This window comes from Anomaloglossus baeobatrachus, chromosome 12 (genome assembly GCF_048569485.1).
Source record: "Anomaloglossus baeobatrachus isolate aAnoBae1 chromosome 12, aAnoBae1.hap1, whole genome shotgun sequence".
Classification (NCBI taxonomy): domain Eukaryota; kingdom Metazoa; phylum Chordata; class Amphibia; order Anura; family Aromobatidae; genus Anomaloglossus; species Anomaloglossus baeobatrachus.
In genome coordinates this window covers 105,349,002-105,368,907 of record NC_134364.1, presented here as the reverse complement: position 1 = coordinate 105,368,907, position 19,906 = coordinate 105,349,002, and the positions used below count along the sequence as shown (strand labels likewise).

General features: G+C 45.5%; 2 protein-coding genes across 2 annotated transcripts in view; one reads left to right on the top strand and one right to left on the bottom strand.

The window, feature by feature from the left end:
* The window catches only part of LOC142257887 (serum amyloid P-component-like), an 83,046-nt gene that overhangs the window by 50,201 nt on the left and 12,939 nt on the right, over window positions 1–19,906 (top strand). The gene's annotated exons all lie outside the window — the stretch shown is intronic.
* On the bottom strand, window positions 2,131–11,629 carry LOC142257886 (mucosal pentraxin-like). Its single transcript, XM_075330157.1, has 3 exons — window positions 11,571–11,629; window positions 6,835–6,898; window positions 2,131–3,532 (listed from the first exon to the last, which is right to left on the bottom strand). The coding sequence occupies exons 2-3, from the start codon at window positions 6,893–6,895 to the stop codon at window positions 2,916–2,918; spliced, it is 678 nt and encodes a 225-aa protein (XP_075186272.1). The 5' UTR covers window positions 6,896–6,898; window positions 11,571–11,629; the 3' UTR covers window positions 2,131–2,915.

The window sequence follows — 19,906 nt, the reverse complement described above, 5'->3', positions numbered from 1 at the left end:
CACACTTCTGGACTTTGGATAATCGCTGGACTGCTCCTCCTTCTCCTCATGCGCCACCATGATGATGACCGTTACAAATTGCAATACTTAGGCCTTTGTTTCAGGTATACCCCCAGTGGTAAATTTTTTCGCCCATTCTTTGCAGAATGGACATTACAACGACAGGAGACCCGCTCCTTTGCAATGGGAACAATGTTTTGAGGCCCTCATGCACGTCTCTACCCAGGGACAACGTGGAGCCTCCCAATTTTTGGCTGCCCTGCCTAAGGGCTATACTATAATACACCCACTTCCTGACAATGGACACTTAATGTTTTGAGGCCCTCATGCACGTCTCTACCCAGGGACAATGTGGAGCCTCCCAATTTTTGGCTGCCCTGCCTAAGGGCTATACTATAATACACCCACTTCCTGACAATGGACACTTAATGTTTTGAGGCCCTCATGCACGTCTCTACCCAGGGACAATGTGGAGCCTCCCAATTTTTGGCTGCCCTGCCTAAGGGCTATACTATAATACACCCACTTCCTGACAATGGACACTTAATGTTTTGAGGCCCTCATGCAGGTCTCTACCCAGGGACAATGTGGAGCCTCCCAATTTTTGGCTGCCCTGCCTAAGGGCTATACTATAATACACCCACTTCCTGACAATGGACACTTCAGGTTTACAGGCCATCATGCACGTCTCTATCCAGGGACAATGTGGAGCCTCCCAATTTTTGGCTGCCCTGCCTAAGGGCTATACTACAATAGACCCACTTCCTTACAATGGGCACTTCAGGTTTACAGGCCATCATGCACGTCTCTATCCAGGGACAACGTGGAGCCTCCCAATTTTTGGCTGCCCTGGCAAAGGGCTATACTAAAATAGACCCACTTCCTTACAATGGGCACTTCAGGTTTACAGGCCATCATGCACGTCTCTATCCAGGGACAACGTGGAGCCTCCCAATTTTTGGCTGCCCTGGCAAAGGGCTATACTAAAATAGACCCACTTCCTTACAATGGGCACTTCAGGTTTACAGGCCCTCATGCACGTCTCTACCCAGGGACAACGTGGAGCCTCCCAATTTTTGGCTGCCCTGCCTAAGGGCTATACTACAATAGACCCACTTCCTTACAATGGGCACTTCAGGTTTACAGGCCATCATGCACGTCTCTATCCAGGGACAATGTGGAGCCTCCCAATTTTTGGCTGCCCTGCCTAAGGGCTATACTACAATAGACCCACTTCCTTACAATGGGCACTTCAGGTTTACAGGCCATCATGCACGTCTCTATCCAGGGACAATGTGGAGCCTCCCAATTTTTGGCTGCCCTGCCTAAGGGCTATACTACAATAGACCCACTTCCTTACAATGGGCACTTCAGGTTTACAGGCCATCATGCACGTCTCTATCCAGGGACAACGTGGAGCCTCCCAATTTTTGGCTGCCCTGGCAAAGGGCTATACTACAATAGACCCACTTCCTTACAATGGGCACTTCAGGTTTACAGGCCATCATGCACGTCTCTATCCAGGGACAATGTGGAGCCTCCAAATTTTTGGCTGCCCTGCCTAAGGGCTATACTACAATAGACCCACTTCCTTACAATGGGCACTTCAGGTTTACAGGCCATCATGCACGTCTCTATCCAGGGACAACGTGGAGCCTCCCAATTTTTGGATGCCCTGGCAAAGGGCTATACTAAAATAGACCCACTTCCTTACAATGGGCACTTCAGGTTTACAGGCCCTCATGCACGTCTGTATGCAGGGGCATTGGTGAACCTCACAATTTTGGACTGCCCTGGCAAAGGAAAATACTACAAAGACTCACTTCCTCAAAATGGGCACATTAGACTCAAGAGGCCTTCATGTACGTCTCTTCTCAGGGACATCGGAGTGCCACACAATGTTTTCACGTAAAATCTTTCATGTATTAATCTCAAAAAGTAACATACACCAGCTCTATCTCACTATTGGGTATGTGCCCTTAACATTTCTGCCATGAAAAATCATTTTGGGGTCATTTTGGAAGGTTTTCTGGTGAGTCCGTAAAAATGGCGTGAAACGCGGACAAAATTGTTCACAGCTGTGACTTTTGAGTGATAAATGCTTCAAGGGGTCTTCCCCATGCTGTTGCCATGTCATTTGAGCACTCTTCTGAGACTTTTGTGACATTTTTAGGGTTTCTACATGCTGCCGGTGGTCATTTCACAAAAATACTCGGGTCTCCCATAGGATAACATTGGGCTCGTTGCTCGGCCCGAGTACACGAATATCTTGGGAGGCTCGGCCCGAGCTTCGAGCACCCGAGCTTTTTAGTACTCGCTCATCACTAATAAGCAACCAATACATGTATAAGCTGTATATAAAGCCACTTTCCTATATTGGATAAGACAGATAATCAAATATTTTGGATTATCGTACATCCATACTAAAGCTATAACTTTTACAAGCAAAGGTTAATTGGTGACATAAAATCTGGTAAAGTCAATATTGATCTGCAAAAAATAATTTAGTCTACAATAACATGGCTACAATAACATTGTTTGTATCACCAGATGAAGCTTTGGCTGGCGAAACACTATTCCTACAGCAGCCACTAGTGGAGAGTTTTGGTACTACATAATACGCATTCAAATGAATAAGCAACCAATACATGTATAGGCTGCATATAAGCCACTTTCCTATATTGGACAAGACAGATAATCCAATATTTTGGATTATCGGACCTCCTTGAAAAAGCTATAACTTCTATAAGCAAAGGTGACATAAAATCTGCCATCACTGATATTTTCTTGCTCTCTTCACCTCCGGATCTTATAAAATTCCATATTATTCTTCAGTTCTCTGCTGGAAACAATCAGCAGAAATTCAGGACGGATTTAAAGAATTTTCTGGTAATTTCCAGGAATTTCTTTTTTTATTATTTGGCAGTGAATATATCCTTTGCAGAACACTTGGGCTGTTCTATGGAGATGGCATGGTCTGATTCAAAAAGTATTGACCGCCAGTTAATGATATCCCCTCCCTTGTTTTGCTTTGCAGCCCTTTCTATGTCCCGTTCAGTCATTGCCGAACTCCAAATGTTAAAATTTGTAATCTGAGCCACATCTGTGTTTGGGTAAGCTTTGGTCTTCCCAAGTAAAATAGTCTGTGCGGTAACGTGATTTTGCTTAGTGCGCCCCAGCCCTAAGATCTTATGTTCCTTCCCGTTAAGGAACAGGACCAGCTTTCCACTACAAAAATTAAATGTCAGACAGTTGTCGCTCCACGTTTTCGAGTCACTGAGTTGGAAATTTTCTGCAAAATTGTTGTAATGAATGAGGATGTGGACTCCAGTCTTTGTGGGACTGGAGAAAAACAAGACTAAAAAGCGAGTGGAGTTGTCTTTACTGAGCAGTTGTATGAGCAAGTTGTTCTCATTCAGGTTGGTGCATGATTTTAGGCAAGTGGTAAATTCACTGAAGCTTTTTGACGCAGGTATCATTTTCAAAGAGTCAGTGCGTCTCTCATAAAACGAGAATGCTTTACCGTCCATATCTGTGAAAGAAGAAGATCAAAAATTAGAGATCGATTGAAAGTAATATATGGTTAAAGGGTGCTAGGTTTGCCTCTTTACACTGTCACCTCAAAAAATGATTTACTTGCAGATGTGACCTTTAACGTGTGCCTGCAACAGTCTGCTGGCATTCACTTCAGCAGCACTTCCTTCAATCTAACGTGTGCCTACAACAGTCTGCTGGCATTCACTTCAGCAGCACTTCCTTCAATCTTACGTGTGCGTGCAACAGTCTGCTGGTATTCATTTCAGCAGCACTTCCTTCAATCTTACATGTGCCTGCAACAGTCTGCTGGCAATCACTTCAGCAGCACTTCCTTCAATCTAATGTGTACCTGCAACAGTCTTCTGGTAGTCACTTCAGCAGCACTTCCTTCAATCTTACGTGTGCTTGCAACAGTCTGCTGGCATTCACTTCAGCTGCACTTCCTTCAATTTTACGTGTGCCTGCAACAGTCTGCTGTCATTCACTTCAGCAGCACTTCCTTCCATCTAACGTGTGCCTGCAACAGTCTGCTGGCATTCACTGCAGCAGCACTTCCTTCAATCCAACGTGTGCCTGCAACAGTCTGCTGGTAGTCACTTCAGCAGCACTTCCTTCAATCTTACGTGTGCCTGCAACAGTCTGCTGGCATTCACTTCAGCTGCACTTCCTTCAATCTTGTAAACTCTCTTTATCAGTTGTCACAGCATAAACTAACAGTGCTTGTCACTAAAGATGAGGTAACCTTTGGAGGTTCAGTTCACCAGGTGCATTCAAACCTTCGTAAAGGGTCGGTTTGTGACCCTGACTTAACCAAACCTCAATGGAAGTCAGTAATTGGGCAGTTTGTGTCTCCGCCCACATGCAGGAAGCCACAAGCAAAACACTTCCATGGGAGGGTGGCAAGGTTTTTCAATTTTTTGAAAAATCAGTTGATTTTACCCCAAATGTGAGCCGTTCAAACACTAAACGCGGCTCGCACAGGGCTAAGCATCACTCATACTCAAGCACAGCGCTGCTCGCTTGAGTGGTTTGCAGTTGTAACTCACTAAAATTTTTAACCCGAACTTGTTTTTTTTTTTTAAGTCGGTTTCCGAACCTCAGGTTTGCTCATCTCTACTTGTCATATGTCTCCTTGTCACTTCTCTTGACAGCAATGCTCAACGGTAGCTCTTGTCTGGCAATCTTCGGCACTCTTATGTTCTACTTACTCAATTATAACATCATAGTCCCTTACACATAGGCACCAGTCTTTAGCAATCTCTGGTTTGGCAATTTTCTTTACATCTAGGCATCAACACTCAGACTCCTTTGGTGTGACAATTCTCACAAGAATAAACCTATATGATCCCCGATGCTATGGAAATATATCATGGTCATGTTTCTTATCACGAGTCTATCTTTCTATGGAGATGAAACATGGCATGCATGGCATCATCCAGCTGAGCAATATTAATTTGGAGCTCATAGGCAGGCTTTACAATTTTCAAAAAACTGCAAGTTTTTCCCCTCATAAGCATCATGCAGAAAATGTGTCTACCATAATTATCTCATTGATGCAAACCCAATATGCATAACTATGCTTGCTCCAAAAAACCTATGATCCTACTTTGATCAGGGAAAGTTTGAGCCTGGAAAATGTAATTCCCAACCTCTGCATAAATAAATCTCTGTTGTACTTACCTGTCCACACAAGGGTGTCACAGCTTCATATATTTCTCTGCTGTAATTACCTCACACACCAGGGGGTCATAGCTGTACATCCATGCCATTTGGTCTGAGCACAGAGTGCTAAAGTATGGAGTTGTCACGGCTCTTCTCACGTGAGCATGACAGCTTCATATATTTCTCTGCTGTAATTACCTGTCCACACCAGGGGGGGGTCACAGTTTCATATATTTCTCTGGTGTAATTACCTGTCCACACCAGGGGGTTACAGTTAAATATAATTCTCTGTTTTAATTACCTGTCCAGACCAGGGGGTCACAGACTTATATATTTATCTGCTGTAATTACCTGTCGACACCAGGGGGGGTCACGGTTTCATATATTTCTCTGCTGTAATTACCTGTCCACACCAGGGGGGGTGTGTCACAGTTTCATATATTTCTCTGCTGTAATTACCTGTCCACACCAGGTGGGGTCACAGTTTCATATATTTCTCTGCTGTAATTACCTGTCCACACCAGGGGGGGGGGTGTCACAGTTTCATATATTTCTCTGTTGTAATTACCTGTCCAAACCAGGTGGGGTCACAGTTTCATATATTTCTCTGCTGTAATTACCTATCCATACCAGGGGGGGGTGTCACTGTTTCATATATTTCTCTGCTGTAATTACCTGTCCACACCAGGTGGGGTCACAGTTTCATATATTTCTCTGCTGTAATTACCTGTCCACACCAGGGGGGGTCACAGTTTCATATATTTCTCTGCTGTAATTACCTGTCCATGCCAGGGGGGGGGTCACAGTTTCATATATTTCTCTGCTGTAATTACCTGTCCACACCAGGAAGGGGTCACAGTTTTATATATGTATCTGCTGTAATTACCTGTCCACACCAGGGGGGTCACAGTTTCATATATTTCCCTGCTGTAATTACCTGTCCACACCAGGCGGGGTCACAGTTTCATATATTTCTCTGCTGTAATTACCTGTCCACACCAGGGTGGGAGGGTGTAAAATTTTCATATATTTCTCTGCTGTAATTACCTGTCCACACCAGGGGGTCATAGCTTTATATATTTCTCTGCTGTAATTACTTGTCCACACCAGGAAGGGGTCACAGTTTCATATATTTCTCTGCTGTAATTACCTGTCCACACCAGGGGGTCATAGCTTTATATATTTCTCTGCTGTAATTACCTGTCCACACCAGGGGGTCATAGCTTTATATATTTCTCTGCTGTAATTACCTGTCCACACCAGGGGGTCATAGCTTTATATATTTCTCTGCTGTAATTACCTGTCCACACCACACCATACTGTCCATAGCTGTACGTCCATGCCATTTGGTCTGAGCACAGAACGCTAAGTAAGGAGTTGCCGTGGCTCTAGTCACCCAAGCATGACAGCTTCATATATTTATGAGACTGTCCCTCTCAAGTCCATGAGACCAGTGATCAGACTGGTTGGCACAAATGTCTGAATGAGTTCTTAGAAAATTATCAAGACCCTGATCTGACTGTCAAAAAAATAAAGATTTACCCCCCAAAAACTGAACAGAGATGACAAAATGTTTTGGAAAACGTCCCAACATTTACAGTTATACACTTTAGCGCTGCCATGTCTTTAACTCACCGATCTGTCCCAGAATACCAGGGACGCTGGCAAAAATAAATAAGCAGATTATTCTCTTCATGATCTGGAAAAGATTAATATAATTTCATGGTTACATAGATGATCGGTATGTGCAGCACGACTTAATGAGTCACTGTCGTTTTATTTTTTAACTTAATAAATCCATAGTATGTATGACAATAGGAAACTTTGTAATATATCTTATTGGAGAACTTTGCTTCTTTCTCCTCCTGGACTGATTTTTCAATCTCAATTCCTGGGTAAAAGCTGAAAATTTCATATTCAGGAAAGACAGATTTTCCCATTACGGAGATAGGAGATGGCAGTTGGTGCCTTTAGCATCCTACAGAGGGGGAGGAGCTAGAGGAAAACTCAGGAGATGGCAGTTGGTGCCTTTAGAATCCTACAGAGGGGGAGGAGCTAGAGGAAAACTCAGGAGATGGCAGTTGGTGCTTATGTTTTATGGAGAACCGTAACTTTCACGTCAGGAGAACTTGCTGCAGAATGTGAATCTGGCTCTAGATCCTCCCCCTTCATAGCATTCTAAAGGCACCAACTGCCATCCCCTATCTCAATAGTGGCAAATTCTGTATTTGCCAAAGACTGATTTTTACCCAAGAACTGAGAATTTTGAGAAGGAAGGATCAGTCCAGAAGGAAAAACAACAATTTTGTAATACTTGTTTATCCTGTTCACTATATGGACTAAATAACAGGGAATATTGATAAGTGCGGTAATTAAGGCGGAAGATTGTTTTCGTGGGGCTTTTCTCCTGCACAATGTACTGTATATATACACATTAAAGAATCTGGATGGTAACTAAGTCTCTCTCCCACTTCCCCCCTTTCCCACTCCTCACTGAAATAGTATAAGAAGCTTATGTGTGGGGTAATACTATGTCCTTCGTTGCCTATAGGCCACATGATAAATATCCAGGGTAACTGTCAAAACAGCCAATTTATTACCTCAAACATTCAAACAGTTTATGTGTGTGTCTTTTTCTCCATGTGCCTCTTTCTGTGTGTGTGTATGTGTGTGTGTGTGTCTTTCTGTGTGTATGTTTCTTTCTGTATATGTATCTTTATACATGTGTATGTCTCTTTCTGTATGTATGGGTCTCTTTCTGTGTGTGGGTGGGTCTATTTCTGTGTGTGTGTCTATTTTTGTGTGTGTGGGTCTCTCTTTGTGTGTGTGCATCTTTCTGTGTGTGCGCGTCTCTTTCTGTGTGTGGGTGGGTCTCTTTCTGTGTGTGTGTCTATTTTTGTGTGTGGGTCTCTCTTTGTGTGTGTGCATCTTTCTGTGTGTGCGCGTCTCTTTCTGTGTGTGGGTGGGTCTCTTTCTGTGTGTGTGTCTATTTTTGTGTGTGTGGGTCTCTGTGTGTGTGTGCATCTTTCTGTGTGTGTGCGTCTCTTTCTGTGTGTGGGTGGGTCTCTTTCTGTGTGTGTGGGTCTACTTTTGTGTGTGTGGGTCTCTCTTTGTGTGTGTGCATATTTCTGTGTGTGTGCGTCTCTGTGTGCGGGTGGGTCTCTTTCTGTGTGTGTGTGTGTGTGTGTCTCTGTATGCGGGTGGGTCTCTTTCTGTGTGTGTGTCTCTGTGTGTTGGTCTCTTTCTGTGTGTGTTTGTGTGGGTCTATTGTGTGTCTCTCTCTGTCCATAAAGAGTCTATAATAACAGATCCATTCCCACCTCCATTGACTTTAATGTAAGCAGGTTTTTTGGCGAATCACTGTAAAGTGCGGGGTTCAATTTTACCCTCAAAACAATCTATGACGTTCCCGGAGTCAAATAAGGTGGATGTACATACTTTTGTGATTGTAAATGCGACATTGCGGATTCCTGTAGCGGACATACACACACACACACACACATACATACACTCAGATTTATATATTAAATACATACTGTAGATAGATATTTTTTAGTTAATTTTTTATCTTTTTTTTTTACAATATTTTTACATTTTCTTACATTTTACTGCAGTATTATAAGGGAACTTGAACTTAAAAGGGATTTCCAGAAAACCCCTGTCTTTCAGCTGCAGTTTGTTTACAAAAAAATCTAATTTTGCTTTATTCATTCTTCCCAGGTCCAGTGGCGAGTCTCCGCCGTTGCTCCCAGTGTCTGTTATTGTCTGCAGCGTGACGTGAAGTTGACAGAGATACTGAGCTCACTGCTTGGCTGCAGCAATATCAATGTGACATCAGCGCTGCAGTCAATAATATACACTGGGCGCAACAGCTTAGAATCAGAGCTGGACCTGGGGAGAGTGAGTAAAGACAGTTTGACTTTTTAAAATAAATTTCAACTGGGTACAGGAATTTTCCTAAAATGTAAAATTCCTTTAAATAATTTGATCAAAATAGATTAACAAAAATGCAACAAAATGCATAATTAACATGGAACTACTGCGATTTTTTTGGCTTTTTATGCTTTTTTTCATGCAGAAAAAAACAAAAAAAACAAACAAACATGTATTAACCCTATTTGATGTTACATCTTGCAGGGTCTAATAGGAGAATTTTGGGTATGTTCACAAGACGTTTTTTTCAGGTGGATTTAACGCAGGTCCAGTTTAAAAAAAAAAGTCCTGAAAAATCGCTGAGAAAATGCTCAAATGAACATAAACATTTTTCTAGATATAAACTATTTGCTATTCTTTTGAGTGTCTTCTACCCACTTCAGTTTTCCAAAAACACCAAGAGGTTAAACAAGCAAGAAGAAAACTCTTCAGGCATCTTGGAAGATGCGCCTTACTTACAAAATATGTCAATTGGAAGGCTAAAAAAAAGATTTTGCCCCCCCCCCCCCAAAACACTCAAAAGACACCCACAAACTACAAGCTACAAAGAGATACTGTACTTCAGGAAAATGAACCTTCTAACATTTCCCGAAGTGGTTGAGCTTGAAAACCTCGTCAGGTTGACCCACCTGGAAAAAACGTCAAGGGATGGAAAAACTTGATGCCCCTGACTGCCATGACAATATTAGTCCCTTTACCTGGCAGGGACTATTAGGTGCACTAAGATGGAACAACCTTAGGCTGCTGTCTGCCCTGATAAGGTAATAATAATCTCATGACAGTGGGAACGTTCTCTGTCTAACCGCTTAGGTGCAGTGATCAATTCTGACTGGGTGACGCCATGGACTAGCCAGGTAGTCACATACATAACAACATGCACACACCCCCCACCCTAGGCAGTTACAACAGTCAACCAAAAACCCTTGTTGCCTCCCTCCAGGGTCTGATGTCCACACCAGGTGGGGCGGAGCCAGGCGGTTGGCCCCACCCATCGAGGAGTTCACAGGCCTGGAGGCGGGAAAAGTGTCAGATAGTTGAGTTTTGGAAATAGAAGTGAGAGGAGTGAACACTTGAGGTGTCTGGGTAGGAGCCCAGGCACTGACAGCAAGGTTGGCAGACGGTGGTGGCCGTATGCAGGAGTTGGTGGAACTCCGCAGAGCCGTAAGGACCGGAGTCGGGCGTTGGCCCGCCGGTACTGGACCTGGGAACAGAGTGAAGCTAAGCACACAGGCAGGGCCATCGGACCCCGACCAGGCTTGGAGCCGCCGTCAATAGTCAAATCCGAATGTGACAGGAACCCCAGGGGTTTCCTAACAACCAAGTCCCGATTGAAGGCAACCGCTCACACCGTGAGGATATACAGCCACCGCCACAGGCTAGAGATCCAAGGGCCAGCGCCTGCGGGCAAAACGGGCTCCTACGGCACATATACGCCGGGGAGCGGACTACCAGTGGGCAACCACAGGAGTCAGAACATCATTCTAAAGGTGCAGGGAAAGACAGCCACCATCAGCCGTCCGGGGAGAGCACAACAACAACACTGCAGCCGGCTGCGTGACCCGTCCATCCGGCCGTTTTGGTTTACCAGAGACTTTGTCAGTCATTGACTGAGTGAGTACACCAGTGCAGTCCGGCACCGTGCCGCGCTGTCCCTGCAACCCTGCACCTCACCAACCCTGCCTCCCCGTCACACCACCAGGCCCCGGGACCACCGACCCCCTACCCACGGAGAGGGAAAACAACATCCCAGCTGCTCCCTACCATTGCTCCCAAGATCCCCGTCACCAGCAGCGGTGGTGCCCATCTTCACCACAACCCGTGGGTGGCGTCACGGACTAAATCCCCAACCAAACACCCCCTTTTCACTCACGGGCGAGGAGCACCACTCGAGTCCCCGGATCTGGCCCACCGCTCGAGCCACCGAGCAGCAGCAGCAGCGCCGGACCCGAGTGTTAGCGAGCGCAGCGCCCCGCCGCCTGCGACAACTGCAGCGTCTGAGGTTAAACTGCGGAAATTGGTACCTGTACTTTCAGTAGAAGCCTGGCTGTTAGTGATGAGAGAGCACTACCATACTCTGGTGTTTGGTACTCTTAACGAGAAGTCAGAAGCTCGGATGGGTGCAACTCGTGTACCTAGTATAATGGAAGTCAATGAGGAACTGGGGCATTTTTCCGAAAGAGCTTTCGGAAAGATGCTCAAGTTCTCCATTTGCTTTCATTATACTTTGTACATGAGTCAAGCCCGTCCGAATGTCTAACTGCTCTTTACGAGAACCAAGCCCCTGAGCATGGTCATGTTCGCTCATCACTACCGACTATGTTTCTACACCAAACTACTACCTGCGAGATCAGCATGACGTATATACTGGTCACAAAGCAATAATTAACCAACAATCAGGTCATGTAACACCAAGCAATTAAAGGTATAAATCTACTTACAATTGTCCCCTCGGTTTTCTCTTTCTCTCTCTCGTTTACAACAATGATCTGAGGTATATGCTCCTGTACTCGGTGTAGCCTTTATATACCGTTAAGCCTTATCTATCGGTTAGTTATTGGTTATGTTTGATGGAACAGGATGTGGTCGGACGTTTAACCGTTTTTACTTCTGAAGCAATTTGCTCACCTTTCTAAATGACTCGAGATAACATTTGGCAATTACGATCCATTTCTCTTATCAACAGTAGAAATGTTGTTAGCTCAGATAAAGTGCAGGAGTATATTTAACTAGAAAATTTGGAGCCACATAACAAATGTTTGAGGTAGATCAGCCATGGCTACCCAGTTGTCTGGGTTGGTCACACTGCCAAAGCCTGCAGGGACTGGCACTTGGAGTCTTATTACCCCAGTAGTGTCCTTAATTGGCAGAACCTACATTCTTGATTTGGACAGTTTCATGCCATAGTTCCCAGATATGGGACCTTGTCTCATCCAGCAAGACCCTAGAAGTGGACACCTATACACTATCCTCCTCCTCACTGTAGATCTCTCTCATCACGGATTATGGCTCCAGATAGGGTAGCATACTCCATAACACCAATTTTTGAAATAGGCGCAATTGCAACGTCCAGACGTGAACTGGACTCCACCAGTCCATCAGTCTTGATCTTGCTTAGAGATTCTTTTTTCATAGACCACTTCACAGCCACTGTCAACAAAATACCCCTGAGTAAAATCTCTTCTGTAGGTTCACACTTCGTGTGGTGTCCCCATACAATGATATTTTCCACATCAGATCTCTCTTCCAGTGGCAGGATGGGTAGGACCTTGCAGCTTTATTTGTTGCTTGATGTGCTATCAAAATTTTATGCAGCTGTGTTCAGCTCAGGAGCAATCTACTTTGTCATGTTTTGGCCATGTTTTTTTGTCCTTATCGGCATCCAAATTAGGGTGAATTTCAGCAGGGCAAAGTAGTTAGTTCATGCCACACCCCAGAACCTAGGGCACATACTACATCAGTCTTTTATGCACTGGAGGTCTGCTATACACGCATCCTGCCCTGTGACTATTTCTAACTAGTTACTGCTTGCTATATCGTAGTGTAAAAATTAATAATTTTAAAAAATGACGTGTGCTCCCACCCTATTTTAATAGCCAACGCGGGTAAAACAACACCTAGAGGATGCAGCTGTGTCGCCCAGGGAAGGGGGTACTTGGTCCCAAGCGGTTGCAAATGGGAATGTCACTCTGGTGGCCATTGCCCGGTCCCGTGCCCTGGGGCTTCTCTTGTAAAAGGGGAATTATTTTAAGTAGGGATGACAGTAAAGGGGGCTTTACACGGTACGATATCGTTAATGTTTTGTCGTCGGGGTCAAGTTGTTAGTGACGCACATCCAGCGTCATTAACGATATCGCAGCGTGGGACACCGACCAGCGACCTTAAGCGACCTAAAAATGGTGAAAATCGTTCACCATGGAGAGGTCGTCCCAAACTCAAAAATCGGTAAGGGTTGTTTATCCAGGTGGTTCATCGCTCATGCGGCAGCACACATCGCTATGTGTGACACCGCAGGAGCGAGGAACGTCTCCTTACCTGCCGCCGGCCACAATGCGGAAGGAAGGAGGTGGGCGGGATGTTACGTCCTGCTCATCTCCGCCCCTCCGCTTTGATTGGCCGGCCGCTTAGTGATGTTGCGGTGACGTCGCTGTGATGCCGAACGTCCCTCCCCCTTGAAGGAGGGATTGTTCGGCAGTCACAGCGACGCCGCCGACCTGGTAAGTATGTGTGACGCTGCCGTAGCGATAATGTTCACTACGGCAGCGATCACAAACAATCGCATGCGCGACGGGGACGGGTACTTCCACACTCGCTATCGCTACAAATTGCTAGTGATATCGCTACCGTGTAAAGCCCCCTTTAGTGTACTTGGTTGGTTATTACTAGAAATAAGTGAACCTGAAGTTTGGTGCTCGTTACGAACTCAGACTTTTCCAAGAAAACAAAATGTGGGTTCGGAGTTCAGGTGCTTTACGAATTCAAATCACTCACTTTGCTGTGCTAACGTATGCACGTTTTCCGGGCCAGTGCAAGCCACTTGCAGTGTTTGAATGGCCCGCACTGGGGATAACATCGTGATCAAATGTAATGTTCACCCCCCCAAAAATGGGAAAAACGCACCAACCTTCTCCCAGAATTGTTCTGTTTATGGCTAGGTGCCTGTGGGCGGACACCCAAACTGCCAATCAGTGACTTCAAATAAAGTTTAGGTCAAGTTTGGGTCCAAAACAGAACTTTAAAAAAGTTCATCTGGACCACAAAACCCAAACTTCCACAGGTCCACTCCTCTCTAACCATTACTAATCCTGCAAGTGTAAGGAAATAACACACAAACACCAAAAAAAATCCTTTATTTATAATAAAATACACACACTATCTTTCACTCCTTTATTAACCCCCCAAACACCCTTGCAGATCTTACATAATCCATACAAAGTCTCAAAATGATCCTCAGCTCTGCTACATCCAGAGGCTGCAGAGACGGAAAACATGTCTACTCTCTGCAGGCTCCAGAATCCCTGACAGCCAATGGGACCTAGCTGGGAGGAGGAGTCAGTTCACTTGGACTCCCATGGTGTGACCTCAGGTGACCTTACTGCAGGACACGGCCATGACACACAGTCAGACAGTCCGGCCATCAGGTCACTTGAGGTCCCACTGGGGGCTCCACTGCTGCCCTCAGTGAAAGTGCTGCTGGATTGTTGGACTGCAGAACACGGCCGTGACCCACAATCCTACATTGTGGCAGCAGCTTCAACATTCATTGAGGGCAGCAGAGGAGCATCCAGTGTGACCTCAGGTGAACTGAGTGCCGGACTGTGGGATACTCTGGCAGTCAGGTCACCTGAAGTCACACTGTGGGAACCTGGGTGTGACCTCCAGTGAACTGAGTGATGTCACCTGCTCATAGCTAGGTTCCGCTCGGCTGTCAGTGATTCCCAGAGCCTACAGAGAGCAGACATATTTTCCCTCTCTGCATCCTCTGGATTTAGCAAAGCTGAAGATCGTCATGGGACTTTGTATGGACTACGTTGGATCTGCAAGGGTGTTTTTGGGATTAATAAATGGGTGTGTGTATTTTATTTCAAATAAAGGATTTTTCCAGCTTTTGTGTTTTATTTCTTTTCACTTACAGGATTAGTAATGGGAGTGTCTCATAGATGTCTCCCATTACTAAGGACTTAATGGCAGCTGTGATTTTTTGACAAATCACAGCTGTCATTAGTGCCTTATATTACCCTGATTACCACCGTACCTGGGCAATTGGGATACGCCGGGGAAAGTGTGAGGACCGGCACATCTAATGTGATGTGCTATTTCTGGGCAGCTGCGGGCTGGTATTTAGGTTGGGGAAGTTCAATATCTATGGCTCCTCCCATCCTGATAATATTAGCTCCCACCTGTCTGCTTTACCATGGATGGTTATCAAAAAATAGGGTAGACGCTATGCCTTTTTTTCTTTAATTATTTATTTAAATAATTTAAAAAAAATTGCTGTAGGATCCTTTCTATTTTGATACCTAGAACAGGTGCAGGGAAACCAGTAAGGGCGTTACAAGAGGTGGCACATATTTGTTGTCTATGTTACTGCCGGAGATAGCCTTGTAGAGTTCTGGACTATTGCTGTCAGTCCCGTGGATAATAAAGGATTCAGTGTCATGGGTTTGCTCTAAGAAGGCATTTTAGTGTCCTGTCTTCAGGATTGGTGGGGGTCTTAGTGATCAGCAATTCACTGAAAAAGGACATACATTTTTAAGGGGTTAAAAATAATAATAAATGGTCATATATCATTATAAAATAAAGTCAAATATTTAGTTTTCTTGGTCCAACAGTTCAATCAACAAATGTGTTAAAAGTGCAGAATATACTGTTTGTAAAGGGTCACATAATCTTCTGGAAAGTGTCCAAAATTACTAACAGGAGACGAGATGTAAGTTTACAGAGTGACGGAGTTCACAGAGAGTCACAAAGCAACTCCGTGCTCGAAAAGCAAATATACTGTATATATATATTTAATACATTGACCTCAATGAGGACTCTGAACGGGAGTACAAGTCTTCACTTTTCTCTTGCGCTGGTTTTCATGATGAGGTACATCTTATCCTACAATATCTACCCTCTACACAGTAGAGCCCAAAATTATTATTATTATTATTATTATTATTAAAGCACCATTTATTCCATAGCACTTTACACCGTGTGCAGAATTATTAGGCAAGTTGTATTTTAGAGGATTTTTTTTTTTATTATTGATCAACAACTATGTTCTCAATCAACCCAAAAGACTCATAAATATCAAAGCTTAATATTTTTGGAAGTTGGAGGGTTGTTTTTTTTTTTAGATTTTCTATCTTAGGAGGATATCTGTTTGTGCAGGTAACTATTACTGTGCAGAATTATTAGGCAACTTAATAAAAACCAAATCTATTCCCATCTCACTTGTTTATTTTCACCAGGTAAACCAATAGAACTGCACAAAATTTAGAAATAAACATTTCTGACATGGAAAAACAAAACCCCAAAAAATTAGTGACCAATATAGCCCCTTTTCTTTCTGATGACACTCAGCAGCCGACCATCCATAGATTCTGTCATTGCTTGATCTGTTTACCATCAACATTGTGCGCAGCAGCCACCACAGCCTCCAGACACTGCTCCGAGAGGTGGACTGTTTTCCCTCACTGTAGAGCTCACATTTTATGAGGGACCACAGGTTCTCTATGGGGTTCAGATCAGGTGAACAAGGGGGCCATGCCATTATTTTTTCATTTTTTAGGCCTTAACTGGCCATCCTCGCTGTGGAGTAGTTGGGTGCATGTGATGGAGCATTGTCCTGCATGAAAATCATGTTTTTCTTGAATTATACCGACTTCTTCCTGTACCACTGCTTGAAGAAGTTGTCTTCCAGAAACTGACAGTAGGTCTGGGAGTCCTCAACCCGAAAAGATCCTACAAGTTAATCTTTGATGATAACAGCCCATACCAGTACCCCACCTCCACCTTGCTGGCGTCTGAGTCGGAGTGGAGCGCTCTGCCCTTTACTGATCCAGCCTCTGGCCCATCCATCTGGCTCATCAAGAGTCACTCTCATTTCATCAGTCCATAAAACCTTTAAAAAAAAAATCAGTCTTAAGATATTTCTTGGCCCAGTCTTGACGTTTTAGCTCATTTTTCTTGTTCAAAGGTGGTCATTTTTCAGCTTTCCTTACCTTGGCTATGTCCCTGAGTATGGCACACCTTATGCTTTTTGATACTCCAGTAACGTTGCAGCTCTGAACAGGTTGTGGATGGCTTTGTATGTCATTTTTAGGGTTTTGAACTGGATTATTTGGCCAATGTAAAACCAATGACGGGATTGGTAGAGTGAAGAGGCCGGGGAATAGTGGGGGGTGAGGTGGATTAGTTGGGCAACAGAGTTTAGGATAGATTGCATGGGTACAAGAATGTTAGTAGGGATTCCACAGAGCAGGAGGTTGCAGTAGTCAAGGATGGAGATGATGAGGACATGCACTAGTGTTTTTCCAAGATCTTGGGTAAGGAATATGCGAATCTTGAAAATATTTTTGAGTTAGATCTGTGTATCATCAGCATAGAGATGTTACTGAAAGCCATATGACTCTTTTAGCTGTCCCAAGCCAAAGGTGAAGATAGACAAGAGGAGGGATCCAAAAATGCAACCTTAGGGGACACCGACAGGGGCGAGATGAGGAGGTAGTGTTAGAGTGGGAATGTCACTGAATGTCCGGTTAGTTAGGTATGAAGAGATCAAAGATAGGGCCAAGTCTGTTATGCCAAGAGATAAGAGAATCTGTAGTAGGAGGAAATGGTCCACTGTGTCAAAGGCAGAGGACAGGTCCAGAAGGAAGAGGACAGATTAGTGTTGCTTTGCTTTGACAGTTTGTAGGTCTTTGGTGACATTAGTGGAAGGATACACTCAGAAGTCAGATTGTAACCGATCAGAGAGGGAGCATGAGAGGTGGCAGGACAGTTAAAAATGGATATGCAAAATGGCACCTGAGTTAAATGGTAGTAGATACTTTTCTAGTTTTTGTGCCTTACAGTTACCCAATGTCTCTAACTCAAATATGTGTGACGCCCTGGACTAGCCAGTTAGTCACATACATACCAACACACACACCCCCCACCCTAGACAGTTACAACAGTCAATCAAAAATCCTTGTTGCCTCCCTCCAGGGCCTGATGTCCACACCAGGTGGGGCGGAGCCAGGCGGTTGGCCCCACCCACCGAGGAGTTCACAGGCCTGGAGGCGGGAAAAGTGTCAGATTAGTCCTGGAGGTGAAAGTGAGAGGAGTAAAACGTCTGCGTGTGCCTGGGTAGGAGCCCAGGCACTGGCAGCAAGGTTGGCAGACGGTGGTGGCCAACTGCAGGAGTTGGTGGAACTCCGCAAAGCCGTAAGGACCGGGGTCAAGCGTCGGCCCGCCGGTACCGGACCGGGGAACGGAGTGAAGCTAAGCACAAAGGCAGGGCCATCGGACCCCGACCAGGCTTGGAGCCGCCGTCAATAGTCAAATCCAAGTGTGACAGGAACCCCAGGGGTTTCCTAACAACCAAGTCCCGATTGAAGGCAACAGTCCACCCAGAGAGGATATACAGCCACCGCCACAGGCTAGAGATCCAAGGGCCAGCGCCTGTGGGCAAAACGGGCTCCTACGGCACCTATACGCCGGGGAGCAGACTACCGGTGGGCAACCACAGGAGTCAGAACATTCTAAAACGTGTAGGGAAAGACAGCCACCATCAGCCGTCTGGGGAGAGCACAACAACAACACTGCAGCCGGCTGCGGGACCCGTCCATCCGGCCGTTTTGGTTTACCAGCGACTCTGTCAGTGATTGTCTGATTGAGTACACCAGTGCCATTCGGCACCGCGCCGTGCTGTCCCTGCAACCCTGCACCCCAGCCATCCAGCCTCCCCGTTACATCACCGGGCCCCGGGAGCACCGACCCCCTACCCACAGAGGGGACAACATCTTAGCTGCTCCCTGCCATCTCTCCCGGGATCCCCGTCACCAGCAGCGGTGGTGCCATCATCACCACGTCCCGTGGGTGGCATCACGAACAATCTCCCTAACCAAACCACCCCTTTTCACTAACGGGTAAGGAGCGCTGCTCGAGTCCCCGGGTCCGGCCCACCGCTCGAGCCACCGAGCAGCAGCAGCAGAAGCCCCGGACCAGAGCGTGGCGAGTGCGCCCCTCCGCCCGCTACATATGCAGGATAAGAAACAATATTCTTTAAATAGTTCTGCTGCCCTACTAATGAGCCAGTTTTCACCTTGCAGTTAGAATAGCGGGTAAAAAAGGGATAAAGAGGGGAGAGACGAGGCAGATACGAGAGAGAGGTATAAAGACGAGAGAGAGAGGAAAGAGAAAAAAGAGTAGGGAGAGAGGGGAGAAAAGAGAATGGAGAGAGTGTGGTGGTGGGCATGGGGTAAGCAATGGTAGTAGTCATGGTTGCAGGGGTCAACAGGCTGCAGTGCAGCCGTTCGTTATCCCCTTGCCTCCTCGTCGCCGCACCACACAGGAGAACTCAGCAACTGTTCAGGTGACACCATTTTCTTCCTCTCAATAAATAGTCAAGGCAGAGGTTCTTCTTCCAAACATGTAAGCTTTATTGTTCTTCCACTCTTGCATTATTTCGATCCGCGTTCCACTGGTACCATTACACATCCCATGGGGATTCCTTCCACACCTCAGTATATTATACAATTTAGCAGCTGTCCGTACTTCAGGCACCTGGGTTCTGTCTGACACCTCTAGGCCTCTCATTCCTTCACTCAACTTCACGCTGGCACCGACTGGTTCATTAAGTCCGTTGAGCCACTTCAACCTACCCACAGGGAACGCTAATGCACACGAAGGACCGCAACCGACAGTGCTCTTCCATTCATGTCCAGACCAGGATCCAGCCATATCCTACTCCTTGAGAGTGCACTGACCTTCAGTTGGGTGAGGAAATCTTGGAGTATTCCGAGCCAGACAATACAAATGCTAGACCCCGACTGTCAGGACTATAGCCCTCTTCTTGGGAACGTAGTAAACTAATCCTAAGCGGATCCCACGTGTCACGATCACAGGGGTGACCCTTAGGGTCAGTATCTTTAAAAGGGCTTTTATCACAACTCCAACTGGGGGACTCTCCTCCTTCCTACTCTGTCTCTCCCTTTTATATCCACTACTCTTCTCCTCTGATTACTCTCTCTCCCTGCCCACCCAGATGCCATAACAGCTAAGCTATAACACTGCCACCTGGTGGCTA

What these genes read in the sequence shown, in the direction of transcription:
- LOC142257886 (XM_075330157.1), bottom strand. Translation starts at nt 6,895, where the DNA reads ATGAAGAGAATAATCTGCTTATTTATTTTTGCCAGCGTCCCTGGTATT. An exon ending in TGGTATTCTGGGACAGATCG is followed by an intron (nt 3,533 to 6,834) that starts GTGAGTTAAAGA and finishes CTTCTTTCACAG; the next exon opens with ATATGGACGGTAAAGCATTC.